General features: G+C 47.5%; 1 protein-coding gene across 1 annotated transcript; it reads left to right on the forward strand.

The window, feature by feature from the left end:
* The first annotated feature begins 2,172 nt into the window (after positions 1 to 2,172).
* LOC115314754 (sulfotransferase ssu-1-like) lies at positions 2,173 to 2,940 on the forward strand. Its single transcript, XM_029973853.4, has one exon. It carries the CDS (start codon positions 2,173 to 2,175, stop codon positions 2,938 to 2,940), a length of 768 nt encoding a protein of 255 aa, XP_029829713.4.
* The last annotated feature ends 20,536 nt before the right edge of the window (positions 2,941 to 23,476 follow it).

Below are 23,476 nucleotides of genomic sequence, written 5' to 3' on the forward strand. Positions count from 1 at the left end.
TACGCCTCTATGTGTGCACGCATGTATCTTTGTCTGCATGTCTATCTTTATCTATGTACGTATGCATGTATGTATGCATGTGCAACTGAAAATATCTGCATTTTTAGTAGCAGAGTTTCTAATGTCGATGTTTTCGGAATTAACATTCACGCCGAATATCATATTTGCAGTCTACACTTCAAATTCAACCAATTTAAAACAATCAAGACTTAGCCAAAGCCATCAGCGACTCGAGAGGTCAAAATACAGAAATGCGTCTTCGCAAAATGTTGGTTTCTTTCTGAGCTTTTCAGTGATATTAGATTATGGAATTATTTCAACCCGTTTGTGCTACGTTTGTACTTAAAAAAAAATCCCAATGTTTATTTTTTAGACAAGCACCAGCCCCGGCATATTTGGCCATGAACAGTACCAAGCGGGTCCCTGCCACCCAGCTGATCAACGGCGAGGCATGCTCGGCCTATTATAACCCCACGTTTTACATGGAATCATTGGGGCTCGAGCATCACGAGGGGGACATAATTGAGGTGACCCAACATATTCTTATTTACGTTGCAACGGACAGGCGAACGATGCCGTACTGTAAAGAACTATTGAACGGGTGAAATCATAGAGTAAATGGGTGAGGGTTATAATTCGCTCAGGCATCAGTTAGTATCTATGTGTTGTTGCTCTCGAATGAAGCAGTCACTTAAAAAAAGAGCAATAAGCCTTATAAATAAGATGACAATTGATGCCACCTAGTAAAATCCTGTACTTATGAAACATATGGGGTGGTTCGTTGGAATACGCTCAGTATAATTTTAATTTTACATCTGCGTCTGCTGCACAACATGTCTAGTAGACACATGGCCTTCTCAACAACTTTGAAGACAATAGAGCATGTGCAAAAAAAAGCGCCAACTATTGTACTCATGATCAATTACCAAATAGTTCTGCCCGAGAGACAATGGTCCCGGCAAAGTGGAAGTCGTGCGACCAAAATACGATCCGCTGCTGCAAGTAGAATAAGAACCCTTCACACAAACGTCTTCGATAAAGAGCGTTCACTGCCCCGGATGATAAAGTTCACTGCTTGAGTGACGAGTCTTGAGACCTCGTTGCCGAAAATTTATTTTCCAGAATTTTGCGGCCGTCTTTAGTTTCTTTTTTGAACCAAAACTAAACTGCGACTCATTGAGTGAACAAATAAATCGTACTAATATAGTGGAAACCGAGTCAACTGTAGATGCGTCTCGTCCAGAACTGGAAAATATGAAGAAAAAGAAACAATATGGCGGCTTCTAATGACATGATGACGATAGCTGGCAAGAATTTTGCATATGGCCTATTTGCGACATAAAAGACTCTTGTAACCTACAGTCACAGGCAGTTTTAAAAATGTACGACACGGCGGTTCCCTAGCATCGAATTATTGTTAAAATAGTGTTATCAGACGATAAGAGCGAGAACATAAAAAACACGCCCTGCGTTTCTTAGGCCTGTCGGTTACTACACTTCACTTTAAATGATTGACAAGGGAGTTAAATGCTTACTACTTCAATCTGAAAATGCAGTACTTACAAGATAAATACTTAGATAGGCATCTTGAAAACCACTCACCGAAGTTCCCTTTAAAACGTTACTGGAAACTTGTACTGCAGTTCTTCAACTTGGCACGGCCATGTATGGTTATAATTACGGTATATCTGATGAACCCACGTTTTCCAGAGTACCGATACATCTATCATCCTTGACTAGCTAACCATCTACCAGAAATATAACGAGAAGTTACAATTGTGTTTGCGTCTGTTTTAATTAAACCAATGGCGATAGATTCGCAAAGTTTACAGTCACGCTACTCAAACATCATACGAAAAACCAGCGGAGTTCTCCGCAGACATTTATGAAAGAGTTATCCGCGGATACGCCTCAAGCACGTTCCAAGCATTTTTGTATCATGCACATGCATGCTTCGATAATACCTGAAGAGTTTTCTTATGACAACTGTGAGCAAGCCACACGCTTCAGACAGCGTTTGCAGGCTTTCTTTGAGTAAGATGTGCGAACAGTGAGACCGCGGCTAATTAAGATGTCAGCAGAAGTAAGTTGAAGCTGCAACAGCTAAATAAATAAAAAGAACGAAACCTTTAGGTGACTTTTCCCAGAACGGGGACCCATTTGGTTCAGCAAATGATCCAGCTCCTCCTGAACAAGGGCCGATCGATGAGGACATTTGCCGAGTTCACGAACAGGGCCCCATTCCTGGAGGTTCAGGGACTGCAGGAGTCGTCGTTGGACGCTCCGAGGCTCCTACGGACGCACCTTCCGATGAACAGACTGCGGCTCAGCGACAAGGCCAAATACGTCTACGTGGCCAGAAATCCCTGGGACTGCTGCGTGTCCAACTTCCATATGATGCGGGACTTTCCGTTGTACGAGTTCGCCGACGGAACTTTCGAGGATTTTCTGGACACGTTTCTGGATGGTCGGTTTGGCTTTGGCGACTACTTTGACCACGTCCTCTCGGGTTACGAGCACAGACACGATTCTAATGTATTTTTTGTGACTTACGAGGAGGTTCATAGGGACAAGGTGGACGTTGTTCGTAGGTTGGCGCGCTTCTTGGGCGAGGAGTACGGCGATATGGTGCGGAGTGACAGCGCACTTCTGAAACTCATTCTTGAAAGGAGTAGCGTCGAATTCATGGCAGATGTACTGAGAACCGACGCAAAAGGGATAGCGCAGTTGCTTGGACGCGGTGATGTTCCGCCAGTCTCAGGAAACGAAGAAGCAAAACGGGCCAAGTGCAGCCTTGTTCGGAAAGGTGAAGTTGGTGGTTGGAAATCGTACTTTTCGCCCGAAAATGTGACACGAATGCAGCGTAAAATTGACGAAAAGTTCAAAGGTACTGGTATTATGAGTCTTTGGATGAACAATGAGCTTGCTCATAAGCATTAAGTAGTTTTTGTTGTTCAACGTAACTGCAACAAAAGAGAAAGCAAAAAACCAAAGATAGAGTGATGCATTATAGGAAGCAAAGTGACATATGGGAGATAAAGTTAACTACGCGTTTTGAGGTCAGTCACGTGATTGTGTCATTTCTACTTTTATTTAAAATTTATACCATATGTATGTAGCACTGTGATGCTTATTCAATACACGCAACAGGATTTTGAATAAAGTTTTATTACCCAGAGCATAGTTTCCAAAACGTCTCTCTTGTACGCCTTCTGTCGTTTTCATTCAAGTAGAGATCCAGTGTTTGTAGAAGTCGAGATATCTGCTTCTTCCTTTCTGCTATGAATTGTTCACGGTAGGCTCACGTTTTAACAAACGCTTTAGAGTCTAATTGGTTAAAAACTAAATTTCTAAATTAAGGCCTCGAGGTGATCGTCATGCAACTGGTTCCAATCAGCTGCAGGACCGCCCTAAGGGAGCACGAGTGGGCCACGTTCTAGTACTATATCGCAACTCCAGCGACCTATACGGGACGTCACTATCGGGCAAATATGGCGGCCTAATACAGGTCGTGCCGTGCCATGTTCCAGCCCAACGCACAACGCCTGGGCATAAGCAACCAAGCATTGAACTCAAAATGCTTTGCCCCGCTTTTTATCCTCCACGTTCCGAACCTGCGGCGATGTGTTGGCATAAGCAAACTTCCAGAGGCTTTCCTTTTTTTTTTTTTTTTAGAAAGCGATGAAAGGTCTTTTTTACTGTTCTTCCACGGTGCTGATCAGTGCTGATAAATGCGGAATGGCTGGTTCACGCGGTTGCGCATATTGCGTGCACAGCACCCAGGGAGTAAGCTTGTCCTGCAGTTACAACAAAGTCACCGGGACAACGGTTCTATCGCGCGAGCCATATCGACAACATGCAATCACGGAAGCCGCAAAACACGACCAGAAATCTCGGAAAGACCTGTCCCGGCCAGTTCAATGCTTTTCCGCTAGGTACCGTCCGGTTTGCTGGAGTCGCAAATCGAGCGCATCCTCAGAGCGAGCTCACGTTAATAGGCTGCTAGGACCGGCAATCTCGATGGTGTCGCGTGCACATTGCAAATGAACTGTGGAAGCTTGCTATCAGCTCGCGCTCAGCAGTCGTGTACACAGCTGTGGCCGCCAGTGAATGCGGCGTAGTTGCGACGCGGCCCAAACTCTCGTCAGGCTTCAGCCTGCTCGCCGCTGATGATGACGTCATGCGCAGGCCTTGTCTTCGAGGTGCTATTGGCTGAAGGCGCTGCAATGTAGTTTTAAATTCGACGGCAATCAGTTCGTCGAACGGCGTGTCATTATTGACAGATACTTTTCGTCAATAAACGATTACGATATCGTTCCCTTCACGGGATATGAGTGCACATCAATATCCCGCGACAATATGAAACGAGGAGGTGTGGCGCTGTATGTAATGGGACACCTAGATGTACTATCAGGTTGAAAGGAAAGGCGATCACCGGAGCGCGTGCCGCTCCGTACATCCTGCGCCGCCCTTAAGCGATCGGGGGAACCCTCGGCGCATGCGCTGTTGAGGTTGAGGGTGCGAGGCTGCGTGTCCTACTGTTAGGTGCTCAGCTCCCGGCTGGCGCACCTGTGCTTCTCCGCGGCGCCGCTGAGGGTGCTCTAAGCCGTCGCCGCTGGGGTTCAAGCTCCTGGCTGCTATCGCCGCGCGCTCGCCGAGCACGGCGGCTCCGGCGGGGCGTCCGAATGTCGGCTCCTCGCTACCGCTCGCCCGGCGAGCGCAACGGCTCCTTCTGCGCTGGCCAAGCGCGCACGTGAAGTTCTTGCCTTGCGTTGTGCAAAGCTTTCGCATTACAAAATTAGAAAGTAAATGGGAAGTTGATTCGTGGCTATGGGTCCAAAACTGTTTGGACCCATAGCCTGAACGGCTATGGGACCAAACAGTTTTTGTGTATTTTGAAAGCAAGTTTGAAAATAAAGCATTGAATGAATGAATGAGCACGTTACTTTACATCAGCGCCAGACTCTTTAGCGGCGATTAGCGGCCGTCGTGGTAAGACACGGCATACGCGCCCACAATGGCAACAAGGGAAACGTGAGCACGAAATGAAACGCACCAATATAAGCTGCTGGGCCTGTTGGTTATACATTAAAACACTGTTGCGCAAAGGGCAAAGAGAGGAAGTAGTTGTTGTTGTTTGTTGGTGTTTTATGGCGCAAGGGCAACACGAGGGCCAAATGGCGCCAAGATCCTATTTAGATTTAATATGTAGTATGTTAGGGCATATGGGTAAAACTAATGTGCTCTGTTTAAGCTAATACCAGGGTTGGGCAGTATCGCGATACAAATGTATCGCGACAGTAATTCCGAAATACATTTCGTAAATGTATTTCTGTATCGCGATACATTTTTTTTCACCAGTATTTGTATTCCTGTATCGAAATACATTTTGAATGTTTCTTTGTATTGCGATACAATCAGGGTGAAATGTATTTCGTTACATTTCATGATAAATACTCCCCAAACCCCCCCCCCCCCAAAAAAAAAAATAATAATAAAAAAATAAAAATCCAAATTCAAAAGCCTTATTTTCTTCTTTTTTTTTTTTGCTTCTGAAGGTACCAGGGTCAAGGAGATGCTGGGGCATTGTTACCCATGCTGACCAAGGTTCCTTCCGATTCTCAGAACTATTTTGCTCTGCGTCCTCTTCTCTTTTCTGAGAATTGTTGCGTAGTCGGGGGCTCGAACCAGGTGGCGTGCCAGGGGTGGAGTCAGAGCATCTTGTGCCGCAGGTCCTTAGGTAGGGGTTTCTTTAGTCCTTGTTTGGTGGCATCCAATGCCCGCTGCTAACCGTCTCTCTTGCCTTAGCGTACACAGTATACCTAGCCGGCAAAGCTGAGTCACAGTCCGTTGCAGCACGAGCCTGGCGGTGGTTGACTTGAAATAGTAGGATGACTCACGCAGTGAAGTTCAACACATATTCGAATGCGTCTGCGGCTGCGCCCGTAATATTGCACGGCTCAAGGGTACGTCACTAGCCGACATGAAAGTGACCCGCTGTTCTGGTGATCCAGAACCCAGGAAGGAGGTCAGACGTGGCCTTGCTGTGCGGACACAGACTTCATACACCTGCGACTCGTCTCGAGCGCGCTGTTTCTCGGAGAGCTCGCACCTGTGCCGGCAGTATCAGGTCGCAGTTCACGAGGTCTCTATTTGGAGTATGCAAGACGAGGACTGCAATCCACGTGTCGGTGGCGGAAAGTCGGCAGGAAGGACCTTTACAACAGGGATGCCACCGTATCGTTTTTTCAACCGTAACAGAAGATAAGACATGTGTTCCAGGAAGCTTCAGGTGATACACTATTCTCGAAAAATCCAAATGAAGCTGCCTGCACGATCTTCAGCGAGGTAACCTACAACAAAATTACGTATTGTCCTTTCATACAGAAGCGTGCTGAAGTTTCATGTTCAAGGCCACACCTACAGACAAAGAATACCAGTTCATTCCACCGTGACGTCATGTGATAAATGTTGACAGGGGCGTCTTTATTGGACAGGGGCCTGGTGACGTTTTGATGGGATTTAGGATGACAGATTTTATTTAGAGGTCGAAGTCTTTTCGCATCCCTCATCAAACAGAGAGGATGTCAGGGAAGGGACCGCAGTCAGTCCTTGATGGAATCTTTTTTTGAGCCCATTGAAGACTCCTCGTCGTCCGAAGTGACTACCTTTAAGGCAAAGTGCCAAGCCTACGGGAAACTAATTTCAGGATCAAAAACTTCCACTTCCTACTTCAGGCTTCATCTCCTTTGGCGTCTCAAAAAAATTTTAAAAATGTATTGCAGTATCAGTATTTCTGTATTTGTATTTCTGCCCTCCCTGAAATGTATTCCTGTATTTGTATTTCCAAAAACTTTTTGCCTCTATTTAAAATGTATTTTCGATACGTATCGCAATACACTTTTACATATGTATTTCAGTATCAGTATTTTAGCTGCTATTTTAATGTATCCCAGTATTTGTATTTCCAAATACATTTTTGAGTATTTCTGCCCAACCCTGGCTAATACACAAATGGGTAATACGGCCTATAGAGTGTAAAGGGCTCCAAAAGTTCATGTGTGTTAGAGAAGTGACTTGAGGTCACTTTTTTGAAAGAACGTGAATAAGTCTTTGAGCGGAATCTGAGCTTCAGGACCTAACACCAAACACGGATGATATGGAATGTTTAATCTTCTTAGTGGTGCTAAAGGTGGTTTAAGGAAAGGTTCCAGCTTCCTGCAAACAAAGAGGAGCATTACTGTAAGGTCTGAGTCACATGTTTCGCAGGTAGGAGATTCATTCCCATTAAGAGACGTGAGTGCGCTAGGCGTGTATGTCCAGTGCGCAGTCGTGTTAACAATACACTGTCATGACGCGAGAGGTGACGATTGTCCTGAAATTTATCTGTAGTAGGGTGAAGGGTATGAAGCTTGTAACCTTTACATTTCGTCGATTGCCGAAACCATTTTGTTGCGACACTCTTGGACATCTCGCGGCGAATGTCACTTAAGGGCAAAGGCATGTGTGTTCTGTCTTCGAACGGACGTTGTCGGGCAGTTTTGTCGGCAAGCTCATTTCCAGTGATGCCACTATGCCCTGGAACCCAGAGGAACTGAACATGTCCGCCTACTGACTGGATTTCTCGTAACAATTAACGTATGAATATCAACAATAAACGGGTGTTTCTTAGGCCCTATAGCACAGATGGACATAAGTGCACTTAAAGAGTCGGAGCATATCAGCGAGTTTTTGATCCGAAACTTTCTGATGTGCTTAAGCGAAGCAATAATCGCATATAATTCAGATGTGAAGACAGATGCTATTGGAGACAACTGGAGAGCATTTCTGGTGGTCCCAGAAACAAAGGCCGCTCCAACAGCATCGCCCATTTTAGAACCATCAGTATAAAATGCGCGGTAGTCCTTGAACTCTTTAAGAATTTCTAAAAAACACTGCTGGTACACTAGAGGCGCAGTACATGGCTTTTGGAATTTAGTTACCCGCAGATCACAAGAGATGCTTGGGTCATACCAAGGGGGGAGTGGTGGACGGAAAGTTGCAACCTCGCTTATAGAAAACCTAGCATCTGACAAAACTTGCAGCACACGAATTCCAAATGGTTGGGCGACTGATGGGCGTCGAGCAAACAGCTCTGTGAAAGATGAGGCTATGACATGAGTGTAGGCTGGATTGTCCTTGTACATTGAAATTGTACCTGCATAAAATAGACCTAGCAATTCTCTTCTAAGACGTAGGGGCTGTTCATGAGCTGTTATGTATAGGCTCGCCACTGGTGGCGTCCGAAAAGCTCCCGTGCACAAACGAATGGCCTGGTGATGAACAGGATCAAGCTGTCGAATTGTGCTTTGTCTAGCCGATCTGTAAACAAAGCTACCATAATCCAATTTTGAATGCACTGTAGCCCGGTAAATATGCAAAAGAGACTCCACGTGTCCTCCCCAAGATGTGTGTGGAAGCACTTTAAGAATATTTAGTTTTTTTAGACAGTTTTTGCGAAGACAGGCAATATGCTCTCCAAATGTTAGTTTCCGGTCAAAAATGACTCCCAAAAATTTTTGAGAGTTCTTACAAGTAAGTTGTGTACCATTTAGCGACAGTTCGGGATTGGGGTACAGTCCACGTTTCCGCGTAAAATGTACAATGGCACTTTTTTCTGCCGAGAACTGAAATCCGTTTCGAAAACACCACTTGCCCAGTTTGTTTATGCAGACCTGGAGTTGTCGCTCGGCGACTCGCAGAGATGAAGCCCTGATAGAAATTTTAAGGTCATCGGCATATAAAGAGTGCTCGATGGGCCGAGAAATTTCACGGAAGAGTGAATTTATCTGAACCAAGAATAATGTAACACTTAAAATGCACCCCTGGGGAACGCCCCCCTACTGAAAAAAACCATTTGGCGCCCATATGAAAATAAACGGGTCCATACCGGTAACCGTTTAACCATACTGGTCACCAGTTTGTCAAAGGGGTCGCCCGTATGGCTCAAAAGGGTCCCCCGTAAGAGCCATAACGGTCACCTATTTGGCAAACGGGTCGCTCGTCTGGGCAAATGGGCGACTCGTTTGGGCAAAGTTGTCGCACGTTTGCTCAAACCGGCGACCATGTTGCAAACTGCACCGGTTTAATCAAACGGCTCTCCGGAGCCCGTTTGATATTGAACGTACAGATCGGCGGCGTGGGCACGCCTAGCGTTTCAGCCGTGGCAGCCAATGTTTTCCGGAAGGCTGGGAGCGCCGGTTCATCGATTTCAGATCGTCCGCGTAATGCAAGTAATTATATTTATATTTCAATTGCGCTGATTTTCGATTATACTGCAACTAAAACTAACACCTTTTTTTTTGTTTTACGTAAACGCGCGACGTTGGTGAGCCGATATTTTTGACAGACCTTTAATACTTTGTCCATCTTTGTTGCCTCAATTTACTTATTCAGCTCGAATCTCTCTCGCAGAAGACGCGACCGCGTGAAAGAATGTACGTCTAGACTCCGTTTCACTTTAATTCAAGACGCAGCGAAGGTAGCACGCGTACACGCGGCTGCAAGAACATCGAGCATTGCGAGAGCACGCCCGCCGTTGCAGCACTCAAACTACGAGCTTGCGCTGAGTTCTTTCTTCGCCCGGGCGCAAGCCGAGCTTCTGGCAGCCCCGCCGCCATTTCCAAAGTTCGAGCGCGCGCGCGCGCGCGCGTTTGTTCTTCGGGACTACAAAAACGCATCTCCCTGGAATGCCTGGGGAGAGGGAGAGGGGCTGTCCCGGTGGTCCCAGCGCCTTGACCTCGCCCCCTCCCTCCTCTCTTGTCACCCCTGTCACGTGACCCACAGCAGCGCGCGAGCTACACGCTGTTAAAGGGGTACTCCGCCGTTTTCTTCATAGTCCCCGATTTGCCTAAAAGCTTGCTAGACACACCAACAAACATCGCTGAACTAGTAACCCAAATATTTGAACAAAATAACGTTTTTTCGTGCAGTTACAGAATTTACAATTTTGGACCTCATCGTGTTTTTCAAAGTGAAAAGCTCTACGGGCAACATTGAAAAAGTGACGTCATGGTTGGGTAGGAGTTCACTCTTTGGGCTGTAGACTTTGTTCACATCTGATTACAAACAGTTTCATGGTGTCAAATGAATGCTTTGGAAGGTCGCTCCAGCCCCCGGCACAGCAGCACGATACAAATGCTCGGCATAGTTCATATTTAGACTGCCTGCTCGAACTGCAATCCAGCCCAACCGTGACGTCAGGGCAATGAAAAGCGCGGGTATATTCGAATCTTCGTTTTGGCGTCGTTTTCATTTGCCGATTTCACAAAAACTATTCTGAATTTCGCGATACTAAATAGCATACCGAAAAGAGTAACGGACGGCGATTTCGAATATATCGTTAGTTGGGGTTGCTCAAAATATCGCCGGAGTTCCCCTTTAAGCATCGAGATCCGGAAGGGCGCGCCTTGCAGCCGCTTTTTTCTTTGTCTGCTTGTTGTCAGTTGCTGCTCGAAGTTCGCTCGTCCTACCTGCTTCAATTTGTCGCCTAACCCTGCGTTCTTATTGGGACGCCTCTCGACAACGTATTGGATGTGCACCAAAGCTATCAGTGTTCGAAAAGACCCACGTGTATGTCGGCAACGAGCGATTCTTCAAAGAAGTCGCAAATTCTCGCGGTTTGGTTGGGTTCGGCAAATGACAGCTTGTGCGCCGCATCGTGTTGAAACTTCCAAGGAGCCGTTCCCTCTCGTTTGTGTTTGTGTGGTTGTCCTGCTTTGACCGTGTCGACAAATATCACGGATTACCTCTTTCAAGTCCGCTATTGTTATGGTAAGTGCACTGCAACCTACGTGTTGGCAACGATTGACCGTTCTTCTACGCGTACTCTTCTAAATTATCTAAAGAATTATGCAGCGCCTATTCGCGCGGCAGCCAGGAGAATAATTTCCCCGAAAGTCTACCTGTATAGTGTTCACAGATCGCTTGCACGTTTGTACTTGTCTACAGAAGAGGTAATAAACTTCGAGGAGAGTTGAAAACAATCTTTTGTGTCGGTTTTCCTGTCCACTTACAAGCACCTACGCGAGTGCATTTGTTCTACGTGTTTTCTCCATGTTATAAATACGTTTATGAGTTTCGGGACGTCTTAAATATGTTTAAGATAACCAACCTCCCAGACGATACCCATTTAGGGCTAGCGCATAATTTGCCATTTCGAAGGGCACGTTCAAACATGTGGTCACGTGCCATGTCGAACGGGTACTCGTACCATACGGCACCCGTATCAAACGGGCACCTGTATCAAACGGGTACCGTTTCGAACGGGTACCGTTTCGAACGGGTACCGTTTCCAAACGGGTACCCGTATCCCATAATCACGTTTGATCCAAACGGATCGACAGGTTTGATTCAAACGGGCGGCCAGTTTGCCACCCGTTTGAATTTCAAATGGTTTTTTTCAGTAGGGCCGTTTCCTGCATAAACTCGTCAGAAAGAACAGCTCCCCGGCGCACCTGAAAAGTGCGATCTGTTAAGAAGTTCTTAATGAACACCATCATGTTACCATTAAAACCCAGTGACACCAGGTTACTAAGAATACCATGCCTCCATGTTGTATCATATGCCTTAGCAAGATCAAAGAAAACTGCCACCAGATGTTCACATCTCACAAAGGCCGAGCGAACCTCCATCTCCAGAGACACGAGATGATCAAGGGTGGAGCGGTTTTCCCGGAAACCACACTGATCTCGTGATAGTAAGTTTTTTGCCTCTAGGCAAAAAACAAGCCTTGAATTTATCATCCGTTCTAGCACCTTGCAGAGGCATCTGGTGAGAGCTATTGGTCTGTAGTTCTGAGGATTTGTGTGATCTTTGCCTGGCTTTGGAATGGCTATAACGATTGCTTTCCTCCAGGATGTTGGGAACACCCCCGTTTCCCATATTCTGTTATAAAACTTCAGAAGAGCAAGTTTGGAATCATGGGATAAGTTAGCAATCATTTTATAGTGTATGTTGTCTAAGCCAACTGCAGAATTCCGGCAGTGCAGGGTCGACAACTCCAGCTCTCGAAAAGATAAAAAAAGATAAAGGTTTGTTGGAAGGTTCCTCACTACTGAGTTTTATTGACAGTGGTTTTCTTTCTACTTGTGTGCAGTAAGCTAAAAAAGGTTTTTGGTATGAAGACTTGCTGGATACTAATGAGAAAGTATGTCCCAGCAGATTTGCCTGGTCTACGGGAGAGCACACTTGAACGGTTCCATCTTTGAGAATAGAGAGTCGCGTATCATTATATAAGCCCTCCATCTTCCGGACTTTGTCCCAGATTTCTTTCATTGATGTGTCCTGGGTAACGTCCGAGGTGTACTTGCACCAGGAGTTTTTCTTCTGGCTTCTGATTATGCGGCGGAGCTCAGCTTTGCTTCTTTTAAGAGCGATCAGCCACTCAGAAGTGGGATACCTCTTGAACTTTCCTCAATACTTATTTTTATTTTTCTTGGCTTCTGTGCATTCTGGAGACCACCAGGGTTTTGGGTATTTTGGAAACCGTGATGAAGTTCTTGGAATTGAAACTGTTGCTGTGTCAATTATGACAGTTGTCAAAGCAGACGTGGCCTCATCGATATTAAGTGCTGTGAAACCATCCTCAGGAATCCGGGCCTGTTCACTGAATTTTGTCCAGTCTGCCTTCTCAATAACCCACCGAGGCACTCTTTTCGTAACACAAGGAGTCGCGCACGAGTGCTGGATGACAATGGGAAAGTGATCACTGTTATACGGATTTTGCTAAACACGGCAGGACAACTTCGTAAAAAGAGAGGCTGAACAAAATGATAAGTCTATGGCAGAGTATTTTACAGGGTAGCTTAGGGTAATATGCGTAGGAGACTTGTCATTTAGAAGATTCACTGAATTTTTGAGCAAAAAATTCTCCACCACTTTGCCTCTAGAGTCATCCAATTGACTTCCCCATAGTTTATTGTGAGCATTGAAGTCTCCAAGAAGCAGGTAAGGGCTTGGGAGTTCACTTACAAGCTGTTCTAGCTCTGTCAACGTGACCTGTTCATTAGGTGGAAGATAAAGGGAGCATACAGTTAGCATGATACCGATGTAAATACGTGCAGCAACTGTTTCCAAGTTTGAGGTCAAAGGACTCTGCTCTGAAGGACACGATGGCTGCACAATGAGAGCCACTCCTCCACCTCTCACCTCCGGAGGACGGTCTTTGCGATATACTGCGCATCTGCCAAATCTGACCGAGGCCGACTCGGAAAGAAAGGTTTCCTGAAGACAGGTCACCTCTGGGTCTAGGGCCTGCACCAGATCCTTTAAATCTTCAATGTTTGAACGTGCTCCTCTGCAGTTCCACTGCACAATATTCACTGGCATTATGCTAGGGCGGTCCTGTTATGCGGGGGCTCTGTTTCTTTTTTGGTTGCTTGTCAACTTCCATAGGGGTGGCCTGATCTGCGGGATCAGTGCCGGATTCAGCCATCCCTCCTTGTACACCAGGGGGTTCCTGATGTGAGCAGGATGCACCACGATTACACTCGGATGCATCCAAATCATTTGATTGATCTGTAATATGTTGTTTTTCATGTAGTACGGGAAGGTTGAACACAACCTTTTGGGAGCGTCCAAATGAAGGTGACTTGTTAGATTTCACCTTCTTCTGAACCTTGGCGTTGGGAGTGGCCGATGCCCTGGCAGCGCTCCCAGAGTGATGAGAAGAGGAGGATGGGGAGCCCCGAGGTGCCTCCTCTGCACGCCGTCGGGGTTGCGAGAGACCACCGAGACGCACCGACGTGTCGGTTGTTTGCGTCATGGGAGTCTGTAAGGGTGTGTTATCCACCCTTGGTCTTGCAAGGAAAGGGGGGCTAAATGGGGCCACAATATCCCGAGCGGAGTATTGTGTGCCCACAGAGGTCTTTAGCGGAGCAGCCCCCCTGGCTGCCGCCTCAGCATACGCGCCTCCTTGCAGGAAGGAGAGACGCTTACGTGCTTCCTGGTAAGTCAAGTTTTCCTTTGTCTTTAGAGTTATTATTTCCTTTTCCTGTTTGAATTTAGGGCACGAACGACAATATGCCGGGTGAGGGCCTCGGCAATTCACGCAGATGTGCGAGTCACTAGAACAGTTGTCTGTGGGGTGGTCGTTGCTTGCACATTTGGCACATGTCGTTTTTCCTCTGCACGTGGTTGACCCATGGCCAAAACGATGGCAGCAGAAGCAACGTCTTGGATTGGGGATGTAGGGCCTCACTTTGCAGTTAAGGTAGCCAGCCTTGACTGCGGAGGGGAGACTTGTTGAGTTGAACGCTAAAACTATATGTTTAGTGTCCCTTTCCCCGCCATCACGACGAAGAGTGATGCGTCGCACAGCGATGACTCCCTGATCCTTGAGACCTTCAAGGATCTCTTCGTTCGGGCTTCCAAGTCGATCATCTTCAGAGATGACGCCCTGCCTGCTGTTGAGAGAGCGGTAAATGGTCACAGAAACGGCATAGTCTTGGATTTCGTTGAGGGCAAGTAATGCAGTACTCTGCTCTGCAGTATGGACTTCAACAATGAGGTCACCAGAAAAAAGCTTCTTTGCTTTGAAATTTTTCCCAACTACCATCTCCAAGGTCTTTGCGACTAGGAAAGGGGAAAGTTTTGCAAGCGGTTTGTCCTCGTTGACTGAGTGCATAACCAAAAATTTTGGAAAAGTTTCCGGCGCCGTGGTACGATTCTTTAGGAGTTTGTCTTCGGTGCGGACCCTTTTCAGAGCCCGATCAGAGTTTTTGTTTAGCTTGGAACCCATAAAGATGGGAAAGGAAGTTCAGTGCCCGGGTGCACCGCAAACCACGGAGCCCAACAGGGGGGTAGGTAATGTGCCATAGCAAGAAAGGCTTGGCTGACACAAACAGTGCTGCCCGGGCACTATACCCTAGTGTGGTTGCAGGGGCAGTACCTGTTTCCAGACAAGGTTAGCCCTTGCCGCAAAAGAGGGGTGAAAAGGGAGTAAGAGAAATGAGAGAGAAGTAAAAGAAACAGGAAAGGTGAAAGTGAAAGATCGGAGGGGATAGTAGAAGAAAAGGCGACTAGACTGAATCATCCTGGCCGGGTCTTACCAGGACTCCCGTCTACGAGAAGCGGGGGCCAAAGTGGTGTGTTGCCTCACCCGGGGGGCCCCGAAGGGTCCAAACCTACTCCGGGTTCGGCTCAACCACCAGGATGCCCTTTTCTCCGGACACAGGCTCGCCACGCACAGCCAGACGTGGGTGGGTCTTAGCCACCTTTTACTCAAGGTCTGTGGTGTCGCTACTCACCAAGCACCTAGCACCTAATGTGCAGGCACCCCCTGCGGGGCTCGGGATCCGTGGAGACGCCACTGTCCAAACACCTGTTTTCACAGGTGCCCCCCGCGGGGGAGAGGAAGTAGACAGGACAGAAAGAAAGTTGTGAGTAGCGCTCTTTCTGTCATGTCTATTTCTTCCCTTTGTCCTTTGCCCTACAGTGCTTTAAAGAAATGAAACGGTTTATTGGAAAATAAGCAAAAAGAAAGTTGGTGCAAGCGGCCACCCAAATATGATCAAGATAACTGGAGGCGAAAGCCTAGCGAACTCATTTTATTTTCTGTTCTCGTGCATGGAAGTCAACTCGCGAACGCAGTTCCTCGATGTCGAGAACACAGAAACTGACGATACCTCCACCGTAAGCACTTTCCATAGCGAGACACAGCGCAAAGCGAAGAGATTCGTCAGACTGGAGCAGCCACGGCGCAGGGCGCTTTCCTTTTCTTTCTTTTTTTTTTTTTTTAATGGCAGCAGCACTACGTCCCGTAGGAGCTGGAACACTATGAATCAGCTCGGACAGCGTTTGCAATCGAACTTTGCAAAAGACGTTGATAATAATGGCTTGATTTAAGTCAGACACGATGGGAGGAGGCAAGGAATAGAAGATGATGACTCAGCTTGACTACACTCGAGAAAACCTTTCTATGGCAATGCAGTCGGAGCTGCGGATGACCGCGGCTAGGGTGCCTTCATGTGCGCTTCGCATAGAGTGATGCCAACTGCCTGTTTCCCTTTACCCCACCGCCATTTTGTTCCTCATTGTTTCCCCGTGCGTTTCCCGTGCGCCGGAAAGTGGCCTTTGTGTCCATCGGTCCCCCCATCCGAGGGGGGAAATGCTAATCCTCCTTCCATGGGTTCCACAACGCTGCTCCGAACTTGTGAGATAAGGTGCTTGTTTCCGGGAGGGTTATAAGCCCCACGGATTACCGCTGAGAACAAAATGGCTGCTGGTTTGTCGGCGAGTGGTACTACAAAGGGTGGCACCACCCTAGCAAAGCGCACATGAAGGCTCCCTAGCCGCGGCCAATTGGGGATGTCACGGAGCACAGTCATTGGCTGCGTTCTGAGAGCGGGCAACGACTGCGCTCTGCGCCGGCGCCCGATTGGCTCCGGCCTTCCGCAGCTCCGACTGCACTACCACAGAAAGTTGTCGCCTATTATAGTCAAGTTGAGTTTGAAGCTTCTATTGCATCCCGGCGTTGTTATAAAAAGGCAACGAAGTCTTTAGTGACATGATCAATCTGCATTAGCAATGCCCGGTATTTCTCTGCTCGAACGCCAAAGAATCATTACCCTCTGTGAGCAGGGCGTGACACAGAGGGACATAACTAAGCTGATGCGACGCTCCTATTCTGCAGTCAACCGAATACTCCAGGCGTATCGCTATGCTGGCCGTATTGAAAATTTGCCGAGGGGGCACCGACCCAGGGAGAGGACGTCGGAAGAAGACAGCCAGGTTTTCGCAGCGTCAAGGAGAGACCCGACGCTGACCGCCAAGGAAATTTGAGACGAATTATACTTGGCGGCCAGTCCCTACGTTATGCGGCGGCGGCTGCATGAAGGCGGCCTCCACAGCCGGGTTCCGGTGCGAAAGCCCCTACTCTCTGCGATGAACAAATCAAAGAGGCTTGCTTTCGCCGAAGAGCACGTGTCGTGGACGGTCGACGATTGGCGTACGGCCCTCTTTTCGGACGAGTCTACATTCACGACGAGACGGGACCAGCGCCAGCGAATATGGAGGCCGGACTGCACCAGCTAAGACCCTTGCCTGTAAATTGTTATGCAAGGGCCACTGAGCATTGCTCTACGCGCCAAGGATGCAGCGGCCGCTCGGCAGCGCAGGCAAGCTGACCCAAAGCTGAAGGCCCAGCATCGACCTGGTCTTTGCTAACTCAGATTAAACCAAGTTGAAGAATCATTGGCATTTCACAGTCCATAAAACGTTAATAATGAAGGCAAAAAGGAATCCGAAACTCGACACGACGTAAGAGTTGGAAGCGCAGAAATCATAGCAAGAGCATGGGGAGGAGGAGGAAAAAGAACCAAAGAAAAAAAAAGGAAAAGGTACATTATACATAGGAACTGGGATTAGCTACGCGATGGCTGATTCTAAAAATAAATGGACATTTGTATATAGTTGAAACGAAATCCAGTCTTCTGTCTCTCATTGCCCATTACCAGCGGTTGATGTGGTGGGAAACACCGGTGCATCACCGCATGCTTCGCCACTCCCCAGGTTTCACGGTAGTGGAGATGTGTAGACTTTTTAATTGGGCTCTACCTTGGTTCAACTATTTGTGATGTCTTTATATCCGTAATTCTTTTTACAACTTTATCAACTTCGTTGTCGCCCTTCTCCTTTGCGTTTAATCTCCCATCACCAGGTAGCTCTTGTCTGGCATACTTGTTCTTTCGCGCTCTTCTCTGATCGTTTGAAGTTATGCTTAACCGACTAGCCAACAGAATATTTTGATAATGTAGGATGACAGAAATGCCCATACACTGCTGACGTGTGATTTGTGCTCTGCCAAGGTTAGAGGCGCCTCGCATGCAGCGCGTCGCAAGCAGCGGCCGGTGCGCTGTAAGCGTGTGGGGCGCAATGTCGAAGGACGGACTGGGCCCCCTTGTGCGGCTGGACGGCCGCTTCAATGCGGAGGCCTACTCCGGGTTCATCGACACGGTCCTGCTGCCCTATGCCCTGGACGGGCCGTTCGGAGATGGGTTTTTCTACTTCCAGCAGGACCGGAGCCCGGTGCACATGGCAGCTGCAGTGACGCGATGCCTGGAAGACAGGGGCGTCATGGTGCTGGAGTGTCCCCCCCAACCCCCCCCCCCCCCCCAGGAAGCGGATATGAATCCGATTGAGAACGTCTGGGGGGCCATGAAGCGAGCCCTGTCGCACCGGCCGTTACACAGGGGCTCCGTCGACGACCTGTGGGCAACGGTGAAGGCCAAGCGGGAGCGCCTGCGGGAGTCGGACCTCACCGAAAGTTTGTTCGAGAGTTTACCTCGCCGCATGGCGGACGTTGTCGCCGCAAGAGGCGATATGACGAAATATTAGATCAGGAAGTGGGCTCCTTTCTACTGCTTTGTTTCCGTAATATTTTTGTTCATGGAAGGTGTGCCATCAGTTTTATAAAGCCCAAATGCGCTCCTCGGTCACGCGATGCTTGCACGCGACGCTTGGGCTCACAGCGCGACAATATGACTGTCTTCTTCTGATGTCGTTATTGTGGTTCAGTGCCTCCTCGGCAAGATTTAATGCGACTAGCATAGCGATACGCCTCGAGTATTCGGTTGACTGCCGAATAGGAGCGTCCCGTCAACTTAGCTATATCCCTCTGTGTCATGCCCCACTCACAGATGGTAATAATTCTTGAAGGTGTGGAAAGTTTCTGTGTTCTCGATATCGAGGAACTGAGTTCGCGAGATGACTTCCATGCACTTGAACAGAAAATAAAATGGGTTCGCCAGGCTTTCGCCTCCAGTGCTCTTGATCATATTTGGGTGCCCGCTTGCACCAACTTTCTTTAAGAGCGCAGCTCTAAGGGGCCCGTTCCCGGCTTGAGCGGCGTCGGCGGCGCCGTCGGCGTCGGCGTAACCAAGGTCACCCCGCCCCCAAGGTCATCCCAAGGTCACGCGACCTCCAAGGTCACCCCAAGGCCACGTGACCCCCAGAGGTCACGTGACCCCCAAGGTCACGTGACACCCAAAGTCACGTGACCCCCGTGGTCACGTGCCCCCGGAGGTCACGTGACACCCCCCCCCCGAAGTCACGTGACACCCCCAGAGTCACGTGACCCCCCGCCGAGGTCACGTGACCTCCCCGATGACGTCATCGTCACTGATGACGTCACAGGGCATCCGCATCGTCATCATCACTGATGACGTCATCAGTGATGTCACTGATGACCTCACCGGCATCCGCATCGTCATCGTCATCATCACTGATGACGTCATCAGTGACGTCACTGATGACCTCACCGGCATCCGCATCGTCACGGATGACGTCATCAGTGACGTCACTGATGACGCCACCGACATCCGCATCGTCATCGTCATCATTGCTGATGACGCCATCGGAGTCCGCATCGTCATCGTCACTGATGACGTCATCAGTGACGTCACTGATGACATCATCGGCATCGTCACTGATGACGTCATCAGTGACGTCACTGATGACATCATCGGCATCGTCACGTGACCCCCCAAGGTCACGTGACCTCCCCAGTACCCTTCCCTCCTCCTCCTCAAGAGCTGCGCTCTAATTCGGTGTTACAGGGAGTTGTAAACGGCTTCCACTTTTTTGCTTATTTTACAATAAACGGTTCCAGTTCTTTAAAGCACTGTACGGCAGAGGACAACGAGATGACAGAAAGAGCGCTACTTACAACTTTTTTTCTGTCCTGTCTACTTCCTATCTTTGTCCTTTGCGCAACAGTGTTTTAATGTATAACCAACTGGCCCAGCAGCTTATATTGGTGCGTTTCATTTCGTGCACACGTTACCGTTGTTGCCATGGTGGGCGTGTATGCCGTGTCTTACCAGGACGGCCGTTAATCGCCGCTAAAGAGTCTGGCGCTGATGTAAGGTAACATGCTCTTCATGCACGAATCAACTTCCCGTTTACTTTCTATTTTTGTAAAGCGAAAGCTTTGCACAACGCAAGGCAAGAACTTCACGAGCACGCTTGGCCAGCCCAGAAGGAGCCGTCGCGCTCGCCGAGCGAGCGGCAGCGAGGAGCCGACATTCGGACGCCGCCGTGCTCGGCGAGCGCGTGGCGAGGGCAGCCAGGAGATTGAACCCCAGCGGCGACGGCTCAGAGCACCTAGCGGTGCCGCGGAAAAGCACAGGTGTGCCAGCCGGGAGCTGAGCACCTAACAGTAGGACACGCAGCCTCGCACCCTCAACTTGAACAGCGCATGCGCCGAGGGTTCCCCCGATCGCTGACAGGCGGCGCAGGATGTACGGAGCGGCACGCGCTCCGGTGATCGCCTTTCCTTTCAACCTGATAGTACATGTCATATCGAAACTCTCATGACTTCCTTCGGGTACTGTGGCCACGTTTTTAAAAATTCCTTCAAAATGTGCTGCAATGGTGCGCACAAATCGGAAAACGTGCAATTGTTTGTGGTGACTTTAATATAGATGTATTATCCACAGACCAGCAAAGCAAAAGCTTTTTGATGTGTTTTATTCTTTCGGTCATAAAAAATATAATTAATGTCGCGACCCGGGTGACGGAAATGTCTCAGAGCTTGCCTGATGTCTGCTTTACAAAATACCAAGTGAATTAGCTAGAGGCGGGTGTCCTGCTATCGGATCTTGATGACCGTTTGGCATTTACCTATTTTTTTTTCAGACCTCATCCAACACAGCGTAAAGAACCCACATGCGATACATCCATTATGCATAGGGACATTAATTATGATAAAATTATGTTGCTTCAAAGTTTAGCCGAGGAGGAAAACATGAGCTTCAGTGTTCAGCTTGGTAATTCCATTGCAGAATACGACCTCTTTTCAACAAGGATTAAGGAACTTTATGATCAAGCGTTTCCAATGGTGCTATTTAAAAAGAACAAAAAATAAAGAAGGCCTTCGATTGTTGCCGCACATCTTAAGATAATAAAACAATGACATAAGTTTTTCGCCCTTTTTTATAAGAACGAAATATCCGGATTATCTAGCTTAATTTAAAAAAAGAGCAGAAATAAACTAGGCGATGATATTAAACGAGCACAAAGTGTATATCACGAGAATAAGTTCGCAGGTATTTATAACATGCCGATAAAAGTGTGGAAAAAAATAAATAACCTACGGTATAAAGGCGAAAGAAAAGATAATTCTGAGCTTGCAATTGAAGGCATGTCTTGTACGGGAACGAAGCTTGCTGATAAATATAATGCCCCCTTTTTTATGTCCGGTGCTTCCATTGGCAATGCCTTTAGTAGTTTTGATTACGAATCTTACATTTCACCAGGTTTTGAGAGTTCAATATTTTTGTTTCCTACTACTGAAACCGAAATATACAGCCTAATTCACAAACTTAAAAACATCAGTGCTTGTGGTGACTTTAATATAGATTAATATATAATATAGATATAAAGCCAAGCCTATAAAATCAGATGCTCACTTAATTAGTGGGTCAGTTTCATATATATATAATCTAGATTTTAGTGCCGGTATATTTCCCGATAAATTAAAGACAGCAAGAGTGTCGAAGATTTAAAAGGAGGCAAAAAAGTGACCTAAACAACTACAGACCAATCTCCTTTCTCCCGATTTTTTCCCAACCTCATAAAACAAGCTATTAATGCGCGACTAATATATATATATTTTTTTTAACAGAAGAATGCTATAGCTGGGCAACAGTATGACTTTCAGAAGCAAAAACCATCTGAATTAGCTCTGCTAAAGTTCAAAAATATAATAATTGCTCATTTTGAGTAGAAGTTATATACAGTAGGAGTGTTGCTTCACTTCAAAAAGGCTTTTGATTCAATCAAGCATATTATTCTTTTTCGGTCGCACACCAGTCACCTAGCTATGTTAGGAGATATATGTCTGTCTGTTGCCCCTCTTGTTCCCCTTCTCCAAGGATTACTTTCGTCATATTATTATTTTCATGAGAATTGTTCATATATGAAACTAGGGGAATTGCACTTAGCTTAATAAAAAGCTATTTATCAAATCATTTAAAATATATACACATTAATCACGCGAGGTAAAATATGGGCCAAATAAAATGCGGTGTCCCGCAAAGATCCATTCTCGACCCGCTCTTATTTTTAATTTACATAAATGACATTATGAAAGTTCCTCGAACACCCCATTTGATTTTATATGCTGATGGCACAAAAGTATTTTTTTACTTCAAAGTACTTCAGCTCGAAAACAACTCATGCCTTGAAAATTTGTCATCGTGACTTAGAGTAAGCCAGTCATTGGCGCCGGATGTAGTATACTGTACATAGCTCGCCTCATCAAACGATTGTTTTAGTTCAACACGTGGGTAGAATTTTATATCTCTGGCGGCACGTGCCATATGCGGAAACAGCGGTGAGTCAGACTCGCACGCCGTGCCAAGGTTTCAGGTACCTGCTCGCTTGCGTCGACGTATTCACACGATGGCCGGAGGCAATTGCACTCTCAGATTACACCGATGAAACTGTAGCCGATGCCTTTGTGACGCACTGGGTTTCCCTATACGGTCGTCTGTCGACCATTACCACTGACAAGAACGGCAATTTCAGAGTGCACTATCCACAGCACTGACGCAACTTCTTGGAGTGCGACATATCATGACCAAGAAGCAACCTCTTCTCCATCCACATACCTAAATCGATTGATTGATTTTTTTCTTTTCAACATCTTCAGGCGATCAGTCGTCGGCACCCAACTCACCGTCAAGTTTTCAGGTCTCAAGACTGGGTTGGATACGTGAACTCAGGTTGTTGTAAGCCATGAGCCAGTCATGAAGGCGCTTACTCCGGCCTATGATGGACCTTTGAAGGTTTTACAGCGTTCACTAAAGATGATAGCACTTGACGCAAAGGGCCGCCAACAGGTTGTCACGCTTGACAGAATTGAACCTGCCTACATTGACGCAGCTACTAATTCGCTCACACAAACCTTGGCCCACATGAAAGCTTCGATTGCATTCCAATGCGATTGCAGTGCATCGAAGCGAGCAGGGACCAATCCCACGCAGCCTGTCTGCCTACTTCTTCCGCTTCTACCCATTTGTATACCAATCACAATAGTCAAATCTCGATCCGATGCCCTATGGTGTAATGCGTGTAAACGCAACCTATGACGGCATGTGTCATACGTGGGCACAGCGGCGAGCAAGGCTGGCCAGGCTCGCACACCGGGCCACACGACAGCAGGTTCGTCCTTCCCCTCCTCCCCAACTGCTTGGGATAGGAACTCTGTGTACACGCCCGAATTTCTCTTCCCTTGTTCCGTATTCGGACTGTGTCCTCGAAAAGCTGAGTGCTTGTGACTTGCTTGAGAAGGGGAGTTCGAATCGGGGAGGCTACCCTGACGCTTCAAGGTGACCGGAGCAATCTTCAGTAGTAGCCAGCTGAAGTGGCTTTCTCGAGATCGGTTGTTTTTAGAAAAGAGCATTGAAGTATGCACTTGTAGCTACTCTGAAGC

This window comes from Ixodes scapularis, unplaced genomic scaffold (genome assembly GCF_016920785.2).
Source record: "Ixodes scapularis isolate PalLabHiFi unplaced genomic scaffold, ASM1692078v2 PGA_scaffold4__175_contigs__length_147842914, whole genome shotgun sequence".
NCBI lineage: Eukaryota > Metazoa > Arthropoda > Arachnida > Ixodida > Ixodidae > Ixodes > Ixodes scapularis.